Source organism: Astatotilapia calliptera, chromosome 14 (genome assembly GCF_900246225.1).
Source record: "Astatotilapia calliptera chromosome 14, fAstCal1.2, whole genome shotgun sequence".
NCBI lineage: Eukaryota > Metazoa > Chordata > Actinopteri > Cichliformes > Cichlidae > Astatotilapia > Astatotilapia calliptera.
Window position 1 is genome coordinate 29,964,830 of NC_039315.1, and position 13,996 is coordinate 29,978,825.

Here is a 13,996-nt window from a genome sequence, read left to right on the forward strand (position 1 = left end):
GACTTTCCCATTTTTGAATTCTTTTATGTCGACGCTTACACGCCTACAGATAAAAATGTGATAAGTGTTCCCCGTTGCAATGTATTCTTAATCTGGGTCATATAAACATGCATGCATGCATGTTGGTGCGTGGGTTGTTTGAAATATTAGTAGGAGAGATCCCACCCCATTTTCCAACAAGGGAACCCTTAAAGAGCTGGAAACACAAAGTCAATTCGGAGATGTATTTCAAAGTCATTATTTAATAAGTCAATGTACAAAAATATGAGCGCTGATACAGCAGGCGCAGCGATGTGGGACGTGTACTTGACACGGTAGCAGTAAAAATAAGGAGCATTGGTGCAACATGGTTGTGCTTGTAAATTTGAGAAGAACGCTTTACGGCATGTAAACGAATTCGTATTTCTGTCAGAACCCATCAAAATTCAGGGAGGCAGATGCAACACGAGTTCCTTATCGAAGGAAAGACCGGATCAACTTTTGGTATGTGAAAGGTTTTTGTTTGGTTTAACAAGACACTTTTTGGTCATTTTTCATGGCTACAATTGCAGCTTAAGACTACAAACATTCAGTTGTTACTGGTCCGAAGACAAAGCATAGTTGAACCCTGCATTGATCACCAGTGCGAGCATGTAAATAAGGGCTCTGTGACAGTTATTAAGTTTAAGGAGGACCAAAGGGTGTAAGAGATCGTAAAAAGCACCAGAGGTTTTGGTTAAAAGAGGGGCTAAAGAGGTTTGGGGTACTGATGCAAGTGCTGCTCGCTGCAGACAACAGGTTTAGCTCCATCTCTCTGAAGTTGGAGTTAGGATGGTGGCATGGCTGGACCTGGAGATGGAGTTGGACCAAGCCAGTGGCTCTGCAGTGAGCGCCCTTTCCACTGGCGGCTCAGTGACTTTACAGGATCTGTCGAGGTCTTCCGTAGCTCATGCCCTCCTGACTGGCTCCCTTATTGGAGCCCATCTGTAAGCCAATCACATTTTTGCCAGCCTTCATCTGCTCATCGCTGAAGTCTCGCTTGTTCTCCTGTGCCTTCCTGCAATGCAACATTGAAAATTGTCACAAAAAGGTGCCGGAGTCATTGTGTTAACAGGGCTCCGTTTAATTTTAGAGGACTCACTTGAAGAACCAGTTGGGGTCTCCCTTGTATGTGCCTTCATCCTTGGTAACGGCCAAGCTTCCCAAAGCTGACAGGGTCCTCTGCACCGCTGCCAAGTCCTTACCTGTCCCAACACACCATATTAACAACAGCACCAGTCAAAATATCAAATATCAATCTCTGAAAACTAAAACCAATATGTGGAAACAACTAAAACCTGCTGTTCCTCTAATGACCACCTCCTCTAATGGCAACACTCTGAAAATAACACGTGGTGGCCACATTCATTAACAAAAAAACATCTATGGTTGCACCATACAATCCAAGTGCCTAAACCCTCCACTATTAAACAATCCTGGGAGCATGAAACCTGTCTGACCTTCCCAAAGGTCCACGGTCTGGAACATGTCGGTCTTCGTGACGCCGTATTTCTCGGCAGCGTTGAGAAACTGGGAGATCTGTTCCATCTGCTTGAAGGCCATGGGCGAGCTCTGAATCTTCTTCACAGGCTTCTCGCCGGCAAACAGACTGTTAATGAGCTCGCTCAAGACCTGGAGAGAAAAAAAATGAAACCAAAAAGGAGAGTAGAAAAGGGAGGGCAGTTAAAGGGAAGAAGAAAGGAAGGAGAAGCACAAATAAAAGATTTTTATCTTAAAGCAATTTCTATTAGAAAACATCCGGGCAGCTTGTGCACTCACACATCCGTCCTTGAGCCAAGCCTGGAAGCCCTGTTTGCCGGGCTCTGGCTTCCCCACACCAGAGCCACACTGACGGCTGATCCACTCCACCAGGATCTGCTCCAGCTCTGGGTCGTACTTGCTGTCGATCTTGTCCTGGACCTGCCGACTCAGGCCGTAGGATGGACCTTTGTTAGCCATGCCGGCACCCTGGGGCAGGCGAGAGAAGTGAAGTGAAGGATGGAAATGAACGAGAAATACATGCCGTCAAAGAAAAAGGGCTAATGTAGTTATGATCCCTTGATGTCACGTAATGATGGGGATTTCAGTCTCTCTGATCTTAGTCTTACCTGTGATCTCTTTTTATCAAATATTGTCACTTCTATCTTTGTCTTGCATATACGTTTATACCTATTCCATTCATAGTTGCTTTTAGCAGCTCACATGTTTGCACTGCAGTATCATTTAGGTTGAGTCTAAAGCATATGCAGAAACATGCATAGTTGTGCAAAGAATTTAAATAAAGCCACATTTACTCGGGAACACGCATACACCTCCTCCTGACTATATGCTGTAATCATGATACACCAGTACAAACATTAACACCATGCATGTCAGAAGCGTGTATAGAAGCGTAAATGCTCAGCATTCAGTACAATTATAAACCTTCCCAGGAGCACCAGCAGTAACAGTGCTGCGTCTCCCAGTGCAAACCATTCAGCCCCGTCAGGATGGACGGTGTGCAGAGGGAGCTCGCTATCAGCCAGCTGATTTTTGCATATGTTCCTCTGTAATGCCAGCACACACACACACACACTCTTTCTTCCTCCCTCTCTCTTTTTTTTTGGGTTTTGCTTTGCACCAACGCACAAACACACATACAGCCAGCACTTGTTTTTTTTTTTCTCCATTTTATGCTTCTGTATTGCCTTTGGGCCAACAGCCAATGAGTGCCAATGAGTGCAAATGAGTGCAAAAACTCATATCAAAGTGCTGTCTGCACCATCCAACCTTTGTTGCCATCTTGATGTCAGGTCACGTCAACTTCCCTGTTCCTGGAGAGGTTTAAAGTCGAAACATTGAAAAGGTTAAACTTCTCCTCTGGCTGGAGTAGCGACTCGTTCTGGCACAGGGTGAGGAATGCTGTTGTTCTGTTTTTACACAATGCACAAGTTTTTCTGATTGGATTCTTTCCACTGTAGCAGAGGCCTGTAGGGGTCACTGACAGAAGATAAAGTTGGGACTTTTTTTCTTAAAACGTTCCTTTCTTTCACATTCCTCTTATTTTCATTTGCTCATTTATTCTTTCTCACTCAATGATTTGTGAGGCATGGAAACCTGTGATGGAAACAACGTGCAAACACAATACTGGCACATTCCCACTTTGGAATATTCAACCTACTTTTAGCTCCATGTTTTTGTTTTTTCAGTTTTAATTTCACCCGTCTCCTACTCGTTGCTGGATATGCAGCTGATGAGTGAGCCAGTGTAGCTGTGTTTATGTAAATTGCAGATTATAGGCTGTACTTTATGGATTTTTACATTACATTTCAATGTAATTACTTATTTAGTTTAGTTTGGTAAAGGGATAAAAGACATGTGGATTTTTTTGGTGTCGTGGATATGATAAATAAAACCATTGTACCATTGTACGAGTACATATCCCCCATGTCTGCGTATTAGAGGCTGAATGCCAAAGAAGTGAATGGCTCCCAGCCCAGAACGTCCAGAGCTCGTTACCTCCAGCCCAGTTTCATATTCTCTGCATACTCTGTGGTGCTTTTCCAGACCACAGGAAACCAAACACACATGCTGGGGAGCACGCTCACTTACTTACAACCACAAGTTCAGATATTATATCTCTTCCTCACACACACACACTCATACCTCTCATTATTCCGCCTGACATTTGCCATTATATAATTATTATTTCAAAGCAATGTGTCTCTGGTATAATTTCAATCTCTCCTTTTTTTTCTCTTTTTAAACACTGGCCCTCCTGAAACACTCTGTGGGCTTTGACCACGAATCCTTCACGCTACACTTTTTTTAAACAGGAAAAGTAATAGACGGCATCTTTACCACACTGTGCACTCAGTGCCTTCTCCCACCACGAAGAGGAGAAAGTGTGCACTGCATAACAACCAAACAAAGCTTATATAATCTTTTTTTTTTGGAGGTTAAGTAAATCCATTAAGGCCTAGTCTCTATTTCTGGTATTTATGTGCGTCCAGGGGCCTGATGTTGTGTTTGGGACCCGGCCCAGGTCCAATAAATATCTGCTAAACAAGCTTCTGTGCTGTCTGGCTGCTTCTGCTTAATTCTGCTGCATGGGGAGCTTTTCATTTATAGCGACTTCTAATGCTTTGTACTGTAGAAAGAAAAGGATGGAGATTTTTGTGTAAGAGCAATATGGCAGTATGAACATTTAAAAAAAATAAAAAATAAAAATCACCAAAGATGGCCAAAACCACAGATTTGAAGTAAAGGCGAGCCTCAAATACCTCTTCTCAAAACTCCCAAAGAGCTCTATCCCACAGTCATGACTTCATCACCTCAGTCCATTCATCTCTCCCTCTCCTGTGTTTTCCCCCGTCTGTTTCTCTATCACCATGGCAAATGTGCCTAATGCCAGAACAGGAAACCAGTTTGAGGGCTGTGGCAACTGCGGCAGCCCGAGGGGACGTGGCATCGGACAGCCTCGCCTCCTCTACAGTTAACCAGCTAACCGCCATCTAATGATTTGTATGAATAAGCTGTGGGGTGCTTGTGGAAGCGGCGCACGCTCTATCCTTTTGTTTCTCAGCTTTTTAGAGAGTCAGGATTTGGCGTAAATCTGCTGAACTTTGTCAGCTGAGTCATCTGGCTGAAGGATGCCATCCCAGCTTGGTGATGTGCTGGTTTTATTTTATTTTTCCAGTTTATTCCAGGGGCACAGAAAAGTTTACTCCGACCTGCCACTTTCTGAAAGCCCTTTGCAGTTCTGATCATTCTGACAAACTTTACAACAGTTGTACATGTGAGCTGATGTACTTCTAGTGACTGTGTCATGTGAGCACTGCTGTCCGGCTCACAGCAACTATGCACTCTTACAAAGACGTGATCAGTCCCTGGCTTCTATAAACCTCTGCTGTGTTTATGTACTGCTCCTGGATTGGCAGCACAGATAGTGTTATCTCCTCCTGTTGCTGCTGTTCAGAAACTCAGCTACCCACTAATACTCCTTCCCCTCCTCCTTCCCACTGCTACTGCTGGCTGGCTTTACTGGAATCACTGGGTGTGCTGCCATCTTTGATGATTTGCTCATTATCTTCTCTCCAAACGCTGCTCCACATCAGGCAGCAGCTTCATAATGTATTCATAAAGACAGATGGAAACTTTGGACAGCTCTGTATCCTCATTATATAAGTGGCTGTAACTGTCTGCTCTGTAACTCATTACGCCTCAGAAGCTCATGTATGGCAGTGGATCATTTGCTTGTACAAATAAAACTATGCAGATGTGGAGATATATGAAATGCTGTCTGGCTTTTATGTCCTTTCAGTTTAAGGGAAAATATATATATCAGCCCTCAAATAAGATATGCACCGCATTACAGTTAAACGGTGAGTTTATTTGCACAAAGTTTTAAGGTATGTATATAAAACGGTACAACCAGGCTTCCCGTACAGCAGTTTTTAATCAGAGAATGAAGATTATAAGCAGCTGTACTCAATCACGTGCAGATATTTGCAAACTTTTATTCAGTCAAATGCGCAAAAATCTTTAGTAAACCCGATAGTCTCTGCATACGTCGTAAACCATTGGTGCATATGGATGTTTGAGCTCCCATCTGCTCCTGGATTTTTCATGCAAACAGCCCCTTTGACCTCCGAAGGATGAAATTAGTCATATTCTGTATGTATTCCTTTTGATATGAATTTAACACCCCGCATCTGACCATCATCAACCAGACAACCATCACTTCCAGGAGTTTTACAAGGGAAAAAAGACAAGCATACTCACTGTGTGAAGCAATAGGTGAGTTCTCCGCTGGTGAAGGCGTGAGTGTGGATGCTTGACTGAGTGTTTGTATATGCTTGGCAAGGGACCTCCCTCTCAAAAATGCCGGCTTAAAAGGAGCAGATGAGGCCAGATGACTTCACTCCTCTACTGAGAGAGTGAGAGAGGGCGGAGGAAGGAGGGAGCAACGAAAGCCAAGAATGAGGGCGAGTGAGAGGGAAAAAAAGGAAACTTCATCCTTAAAAGGGCATGGCCTTTCAGCAGCTCCCTCTCCCTCTGCCTGTTGCGTCTCTTCCTCTCACGTCTAGTCAGAACGCCCAGCCTTATTTGGGTACGGCTGTTCCACGCAGAGAGGAGAGAGACGGCAGCATTGGTTTGGTCGGCGAGAATTCCCCAAATAGTTTCGCCGCATTGCTCTTCGTTCAAAGTGGCATCAAGAAAAAAAAAAGTGACAGCAAGATGGCGGAGGGAGAGGCTGGAGGGAAGCGGGGAGGAAGGGTGATGGGATGGAGGTGGAAAGAAAAGAGAGGAAGTGACAATTGGTTGTGGGGGAAATAACTAAAGTATTGTTCTATACTACTGTAGGGACTGAGCAGTGTCAAAAGTGACTATTTCCACATTTGTGTACACTGAGGAGGGAAGGAGGAGAGGAGAGATAAACAGGATGGGAGTAAGAGAAAGTCATCAAACTTTGAGACAGAAAGCTCCATGTAAGTCCAGGGTGCGTGCATGGATCCCACCGCAAACATTCATGACATTTCCATCACCTCCTTTCCAGTACAAGCACATTTCAGCACGATGCTCCTGTGTGCATATGAGAATTCAAACGTATAGTTACAAACTCTCTGTGAAGCTGGACAGATCACAGAGCGAGAAGCTAGTTCAGACCACTCCTACATAAAACAAAGCATCTATTCATACTGACAATGACAAAGTTACACTCTTAAACTACATTTAATAAACTCTGCCAGCTGTCATACATTATGTTTTGTCCACATACCTGATAGAAGTAATGAATCGCTTTGCGTCGCAATCACTTTGTCGTGTCACAAAACATCTGTCTTATGATCATTGGTTTCCATCTTTAGCACTCTAATATTCAAGTTACATGACATTGATCTTCTCCTTTAATCCTGCTTCCATAAGCTGTAAAAATAAAAGCAGAGCCAGATGTTTCTGTGTGCTTCATCGAGTGTTTTATTGAGTGACTATGAGATATGAGGTATGTTAGTCTTTGATAGATGAAGACGTAAAATGGCAAAATAAAAACGAATCAAACACAGAAAAGAAATGCACAACAACGTCTCATATGTGCTTCTTTGCACGTGTCAACAGTGTAGGAATAAATCTTCCACACATGGCTGTGCGGTTGGTACTGGTGGTTTTTGTGCTTCGTGCTCAGTGTTGCAGAGTAATCACATTACAGTTACTAAGCTAGCAGTCATATTATTAAGGCTTGATAGAAATCTAAAAAATGTGCAGGAAAACAGCTAAAATCGCAAACAGTTTCCAGGCCAGAAACAACTGCTGACAACAGGACAGCTACTGCTAGCATGCATCTGCAAATACAGCATGCTAACACATAGCTAGCAGCTTGTGGTTTTCGCCTTTGCTCACACTCGAGCACAAAAATCTTTCTCTTAAAAAAGAGTGCTATGTAAGTGTAAGCATCACCCTTTGAAAATGTACCAACTCATGTGTATTTTTTTACATATCTAGTAATATGTTTGTATAAATGACTTTTCATTGAGTAATACTCCCTGTACCAAACCCCAGCCCCAGTAGTACTTGGCGCCATCCCAGTAGGTAGTGCCCAGTTCCTTAAAAGGACGACTTGAAGCTGATTCCAAAAGTGAGTCAGTTCCCATACACCCCAAAGTAAGACGCTAAGCTGCAGCAGAAATAAATACTTGTGCTAAATTTTGCATCCTAACCCTTCAGGGTGTGGATTTTTTCTTTATATGTTACCTGTTTAAATAGAGTTTTAAAGTTGTGTGTTATCAGACTTGAGCATGCTTTAAATGATGGGGTCCCGACTTAGCCTCTTGCTGTCTGCAGGGAGTCAACTCAGCGTGACTGGTATCGCCAACGTGTTTGTAGTGATAATCAGAGACAGGCTGATGGGGGGAGGTTTGGGTTGTTTTGCATATTTTGTTTTTCTTTCTAAGAACTATAAGTGAGATCATATATCATTTATACAATTTCCTCCAACCTCCAATTTGCAGTAAGTTGGGATCTTCTCTCACTTTAACGACTAAAAATAAAGTGCTCTGCTACCGCAAAGAGTACAGTTCTGTACATTAGTGAATGAAATACTCAGATGCAATTGAATGCAGACTTTCAGCCTTATTTTAGCAGGTTGAACAAAAAGTTTACATAAAAATGCTAGAGGAAAATGCTTTTTTAACACGATCCCTTCATTTCAAGGGATCTAAAATAATTGGACAAATGAAATAACCGAAGATAAAATGTTCAATACTGTTGTTATGCTTCTTCGAAAACCCTTTGCTGGCAATGACAGCCTAAAGTCTTGAACTCATTGACATCACCAGATGCTGGGTTTCCTCCTTTTTAATGCTTGCCAGGCCTTTACTGCAGAGGCTTTCAGTTGCTGTTTGTTTGTGAGCCTTGCTGATGATGATCTTGATTTCATCTGTCCAGTGAATGTTTCCCAGAACTGTGCTGGCTTTTTTAGATGTCTTTTAGCAAACTCCAATCTAGCCTTTGTATTCTTGAGGCTTATGAGTGTCTTGCACCTTGCAGTGAACCCTCTGTATTTACTTTCAAGCTGTCTTCTCTTTATGGTAGACTTGGTTATCTATATGCCTACCTCCTGGAGAGTGTTGTTCACTTGGTTGCATGTTGTTAAGGGGTTTCTCATCACCAAGGAAATGACTCTGTGATCATCCACCAATCACAAAACTGTAGACTTTGCCACTCCTTTTTTCAGTTTTCACAGCTCAAGGATTAAGGATAGCTTGTTTCACCTGCATCGAGAGCTCCTTTGAACGTATGCTGTCGGTTCACAGCAAAATCTTCCAAATGCAAGCACCACACCTCAAATCAACTCCAGGCCTTTTATCTACCTAATTGAAAGCTTTAACTTTGCCTTTGTTGGCATCTTTAAAATATCTTTTTAAAAATCTGTCAGTTTCATTAAGTTTGTTGTTATCGGCATTTTTGTTGTGGTCCCCGTCGTTTTACTTTGATAAACTTTGTGTATTCACTCACAGTGAAAACCTTCCACAGTAAAGACAGATTCAGGGGAGCATTTTAATCCAGTATCACATAGCTTGTACTGTTGTGGTGCGAGAAATTCCAGTATTTTATTTGAGTGTCTCTAATTAGCACTTTTCTAAACAAGCTAGCTAGCATTAGTGATCCATCCTCTTGTGTTAGTGTGTTCATCGCAAGGTCTAAAAACCAGTAACAACACCCACTTCAGAGTCTGCAAACAATTTAGATAAAATGTGTGTCATTAGGAGCAGCTGCTTGTTCAGTCTGGCTTAAATATTCACCATTATCAGGAATTTAATATGCCATGAGTGAGCCTGTTATCTCTGTTTCTGTGGTCAGAAATGAACTTTGACCTTAGTTTGATAATAGAATGAAACTGTTCTCATTCTCAACGCATAACATACCGATGATTTGTCACGTCCCGAGGCATCACATAGGAACGTGAAAGGTAACCTTCTGCATCCATATGGATTGTGGATGGAGTCCAATAGAATGATGCTCCTGGCAGTAACACACGTTCCAGCCTTGGATTCCAGCCTTGACCCTAACCATAACCTTATCCCTAACCTCAATCGTATTAGATTGTGTTTTCCAAAGTGATTCATGATGAGAAAGTAAAATAAATGTACATGTGTAGATTCATTCCAAATAGTTCTCATGTTTCTGAACGAGTAACATACCAACGATTTGTCACATAGTGTCAGTATGTTATGCTTTGGGATGAGAATGTGTTGATAGAATAACGGATCTGGATCCTGATGCAAACAGGCAACACTTAACATGTTGTGTGTCTTGCATTGAGTACAAACTGAAGAAAACAAGAGGCTAGCTGTTCGTGTTTTACCAGTCTTTGTGCTAAGTTAAACTCCTCTGAGAAGTAGCTACATATTAAACAATTAATCATATATTCACAAGTTTACAGCTTTTCACAGCAATAAAAACCTCTCTCATGGTTATTGGTATTATTAGATGAACAATCAGAATCAGAATCAGAATCAGAATACTTTATTGATCCCTGGGGGAAATTATTTAAGAACAATTAAGTAACATAAAAGTTCCAGTTGTAAGCCTTTGATTTACTACAGCAGCATTTCTTTCATGTGTAGGATAAGAAATGCTCTTTTTGCACCTTTTTTCTCATATTCAGATATCTCTTGAACTAAATGTATAGTTTGGAGGACTTCCCTTTTCTAAGCTCAAACTGGGCTGTATGTGGTCCATGATGTAAAATGAGTTTGACATCCCAGCTTTAAAGTAACAACATGGACCCACCAGCCTGTGCTTCTGGCTTCTACACAGAAGCTTCCTATTGGAATGACTGGTATGTCCAATTTCTCACAGCATGTGCGTGCATGTGTGTGTAATCTGCTCCTACATCATGTGTTTGTTTAACTGAAGGTGGGTCGTGGCCAGATGCCATCAGCAGTAGCAGCAGCATTGTTATGATCCACTGTCATCCTTCCTAATTTTTTAGAAAAACCTCTCACTGCTTTTTCCATTCATGGATGTTGCCTATGTGAGTGTGTACGAGTTCTGAAATTAAACACACGCCATCACTGTCAACTAAGCTTTTATTATGTCATAACCCAAAAATTTCACACTTTATCTTTATACAGACAGACTTTGTATCATTTATTGACACAGATTTAGATCTTAATCATGGAAATAACTTTGAAGAAGTGATTTTCTTGTTTTTCTTCTAACTATGCACAAACTGTGTTTCTTGGCATATTATGTGATAGCAACAAACATCTTTGTAGTTTTTTGTTTAAATCTAATGCAGGGGCTCTTAAACAATGGGACCTGCCCCACAATAAATCACAAACCTATATCTGGTGGGTGAACACTAGTATTTTGATTTCAATCCATTTAAGGTCCTGGAATGAGAAAGATGAAGTGACCTGGCTCTCCAGGTGGTGTATTAGGCAGCAATGTAGGGGTACAGGATGTAACCAGTGAAGACATTGTACTGAAGATTTGTACAGAGTTTCCTCCCAGACGTCAGGTCAAGGTAGACCTGATCGCCCCTCTGCATTTCCAGTGCAACGACCTGAAAAACAGATGGTAAATTGTGTTTCTCACTGTTTCTCTCAAAAATGACACAGTCTCACATTTAGTAACTGTATTTGTAGCAACCAATTTACCTGCGTGGCGCTGTCCTCCGTATCCTCTCGATTATTCTCCCACACACTGGCTCCGCGCTTCCCATTCTTCATAAGCTGGACCTGCACAGAAAAGTAAGGTACAACTCATTTTGTTGTTGCTATACAGCGAGACCAGTCAAATGTTATCTGATATCAGAAATTTCAATCTGCTTTGTTTACTTTATGGTAGAGGCGCCCATTCTCTCCCACAGATGAGTAGGTTGTGAAAGAAAAGACGTAAACACCAGGAAAGGGGGCAGTGAAGATACCTGAAGAGACAGAGAGTGCAGAGTTAGTGAGTTAAACTCATAGGAGTCATAGGAGTTTAAGCCTTCTTTTTCTGTGTGTGTCTTACCCAAGGACGGGTTATATCCATTGCCACTGTTGAGAAGGACAGAGTTGAAGGGAACTGGAATATTAATATTGAATGGACCAAAGCAACGTTCTGTTGATCCAGGAACCATAAGGGCAATATTTGGGTCCATTGTGGCCTTGAAGGCAACCTTGATTTTATCTGACAGCGAGAAGGGAGAATTAATACTGAACAACAGAGGTCAATGGCCTCAAAACACTTTGAATTTAATAAACAAGGGTGTTCACCTGTGAGTGACTGTACTCTGCCTTTCAGTGTGCTGATGTCATGGCACAAAAAGGTCATCCTTTCTAAGATATCCTCTTCTAATTGGAGCATGTCCCTTGCTGCACAGCAGCAGCCGCGCTGTTGATTGAAAGTGCAATTGCAGTCCGATGTTTCACAAGTCAGAGCTCCCTTCCAGTTAACTGGAAAAAACAGAGGAACACCAAGAAGGGCAAACAGATATGGCTTCAGCCGTCAAACTAAAGTTACTAAACTTAATGTTATATAAGAGTTTGTCAACAAAATAAGGCCGGATAACATACGTGCTGCCTGTTTCAGCATTAAGATGGTGTCGGACTGGGCCTGCACTGGATTACAGAGAAACAGTGACCCCAACAGGAACAAAACTGGTAATACAACCATCTGAAAAAAAAACAAAAAGCAGAATCCAGTATTTTATCAGACTAGAGAGGCCAAGTACTCCTTTCTTATAGATAGTAAGCTAAACACTGCTGAGCTAATGCAAGCATTTTCAGGCCTATCAGCACTAATTCTCACACCTTTAACTGAGTAACTGAACTTTTTAACATAACTGCTGGAATTACCTAAAACTAGCTACCTACCTTACCATACAACAACTTAAGTATTGTGTGTAAAGTGAAGAAGCTCATGTTTACTCAGAAAATTCTACTTAGATTTTGCCAACCTTTAGCAGTGTATTTTTGATCTTCATTCTGAGGTGTGTTGTAAGGAGGAGTTAAATGCTTGAAGCCATTCCCACCAAACAACAATGGTAAGGACGAATGTGCTGCGTTACTTAAAAATGCTGGTTTCATCTCTTGCTAATTGAGTGTGTACAACATGGCTATTACTTTTCAGCCACATTTAGTGTGGTTTAGGCTTAGTTTTGACCTGCTCTGAGCTATGTTATCTGCCTAGCCAATTAAGCTAGCTGCTAGCAAGTAAAAATACCAAAACTTATGCTTTCCTCAGAAAAATCCCAATAAGCTAGTATATACCCAGCTTAAACTCTAAGAACATGATGTTTATGTCGGCTAGATGTCTACTTGGATTTTTAGCCCTCTGTGTATGGATTCTTATTTCTTAAGAATTTTTTTGTCATCTAGGCTAAGTCCAAGTTTCACATTAATATTTCAAAATTTTGACTTACACAGGCGTTACTCAAAATTTTTAGATGTTTCATAAATTTTAATTTCAAGATTGTCTCAAAAAAGTTCCACTTAACTCTGGCTGGCAAATTTTTTCAGTATTAGCTTTAAAATATGACTGACTTTGTAACTCATACCGACTTTTTGGACTGCTTTTTTAACCTAAATTAAAATGGGTAAAACTGAAATGTAGCAGAAAGCAGCGATAATGAATTTGACCTTGATAATATACATCAATCTGGTACCCGTGATACTCTTTATCAAGGCCATAAGTCAGTAGTTGAAAGCTAGAGTGTTAAGTATTTTGGTTATCTTACTGTAATCATCATAACATGTATATTAGTTAATGTCTGCATATAAACAATTTCCTTTTTCAGTCCCACATACAGCAGTATTTTTTTTTAAATTTTATATGTTTCAAATAAAGGTTAATTATATATCATCCCCCTGCGAAAGCAATGTAACGTTCTTCATTTGTATTTGTTTCACATTTTTATAATGTATATGTAAGGACTTAATCATAAAACTTACTGTTTTTCTGGTCCTCTTCTTGTTCTGAAAGACTGGGCCTGTGTCAGGTTCTTGTGAATTTAAGAAAGTTAATGGCGGAGGATGAATTCAGCTTCTTATTGTTACACTTTGGGTGATCCAGCCCATGAGGGTGCGAATGACAGTAGCTCCACCTTTTCACATGAACACACACACAAACACACAAGTAGACATTGGACAGCTAAGCACTAGCTATCCAATCCCTGCCACGGTGACAGCCTCAATTGCCTCTGTAATACAGTCCTGTAGATCATTTTCCTCTAGTTTAAAAGAACAAAAAGTGTTCTCACAGCACCTTTTAGCACTTATTGTGTGGACAGTAATACTCGTTTTTAGGACAGCAGTATCTGGTTGCCATTGTTCAAATGATGCCAGCTGCTCAAAAATGTAGATAGTTGTCAGGTCCCCGAGAATATAATAACACTGAGATAAGAAGACAAATGGAGCTGAGTTTTATCTGATTTAACAAAAACAATATACAGTATTGCTTTCCCACGATTGCTTTCTCTTTAAGTATTGTTGGAAACTCAGATAGTGGTAGT

At 41.1% G+C, this 13,996-nt stretch overlaps 2 protein-coding genes across 5 annotated transcripts; both read right to left on the bottom strand.

Moving 5' to 3' along the window:
* Positions 1–222: 222 nt before the first annotated feature.
* Positions 223–5,939, bottom strand: tagln (transgelin). Of its 2 annotated transcripts, XM_026191643.1 has the most exons (6): positions 5,782–5,939; positions 2,788–2,831; positions 1,798–1,986; positions 1,479–1,650; positions 1,121–1,223; positions 223–1,036 (listed from the first exon to the last, which is right to left on the bottom strand). In XM_026191643.1, the coding sequence occupies exons 2-6, from the start codon at positions 2,797–2,799 to the stop codon at positions 898–900; spliced, it is 615 nt and encodes a 204-aa protein (XP_026047428.1). In that variant the 5' UTR covers positions 2,800–2,831; positions 5,782–5,939; the 3' UTR covers positions 223–897. The 2 variants fall into 2 exon arrangements, with proteins under 2 accessions (XP_026047428.1, XP_026047429.1); XM_026191644.1 differs by lacking the exon at positions 2,788–2,831 and having other exon boundaries at positions 5,782–5,938.
* Positions 5,940–10,555: 4,616 nt separating this feature from the next.
* On the bottom strand, positions 10,556–13,565 carry cbln18 (cerebellin 18). 3 transcript variants are annotated; one of them, XM_026193136.1, is made up of 7 exons: positions 13,437–13,565; positions 12,060–12,159; positions 11,760–11,939; positions 11,515–11,673; positions 11,340–11,428; positions 11,160–11,240; positions 10,556–11,065 (listed from the first exon to the last, which is right to left on the bottom strand). In XM_026193136.1, the coding sequence occupies exons 2-7, from the start codon at positions 12,157–12,159 to the stop codon at positions 10,937–10,939; spliced, it is 738 nt and encodes a 245-aa protein (XP_026048921.1). In that variant the 5' UTR covers positions 13,437–13,565; the 3' UTR covers positions 10,556–10,936. The 3 variants fall into 3 exon arrangements, with proteins under 3 accessions (XP_026048921.1, XP_026048920.1, XP_026048919.1); XM_026193135.1 differs by lacking the exon at positions 13,437–13,565 and adding an exon at positions 12,443–12,666; XM_026193134.1 differs by lacking the exon at positions 13,437–13,565 and adding an exon at positions 12,360–12,432.
* Positions 13,566–13,996: the final 431 nt, after the last annotated feature.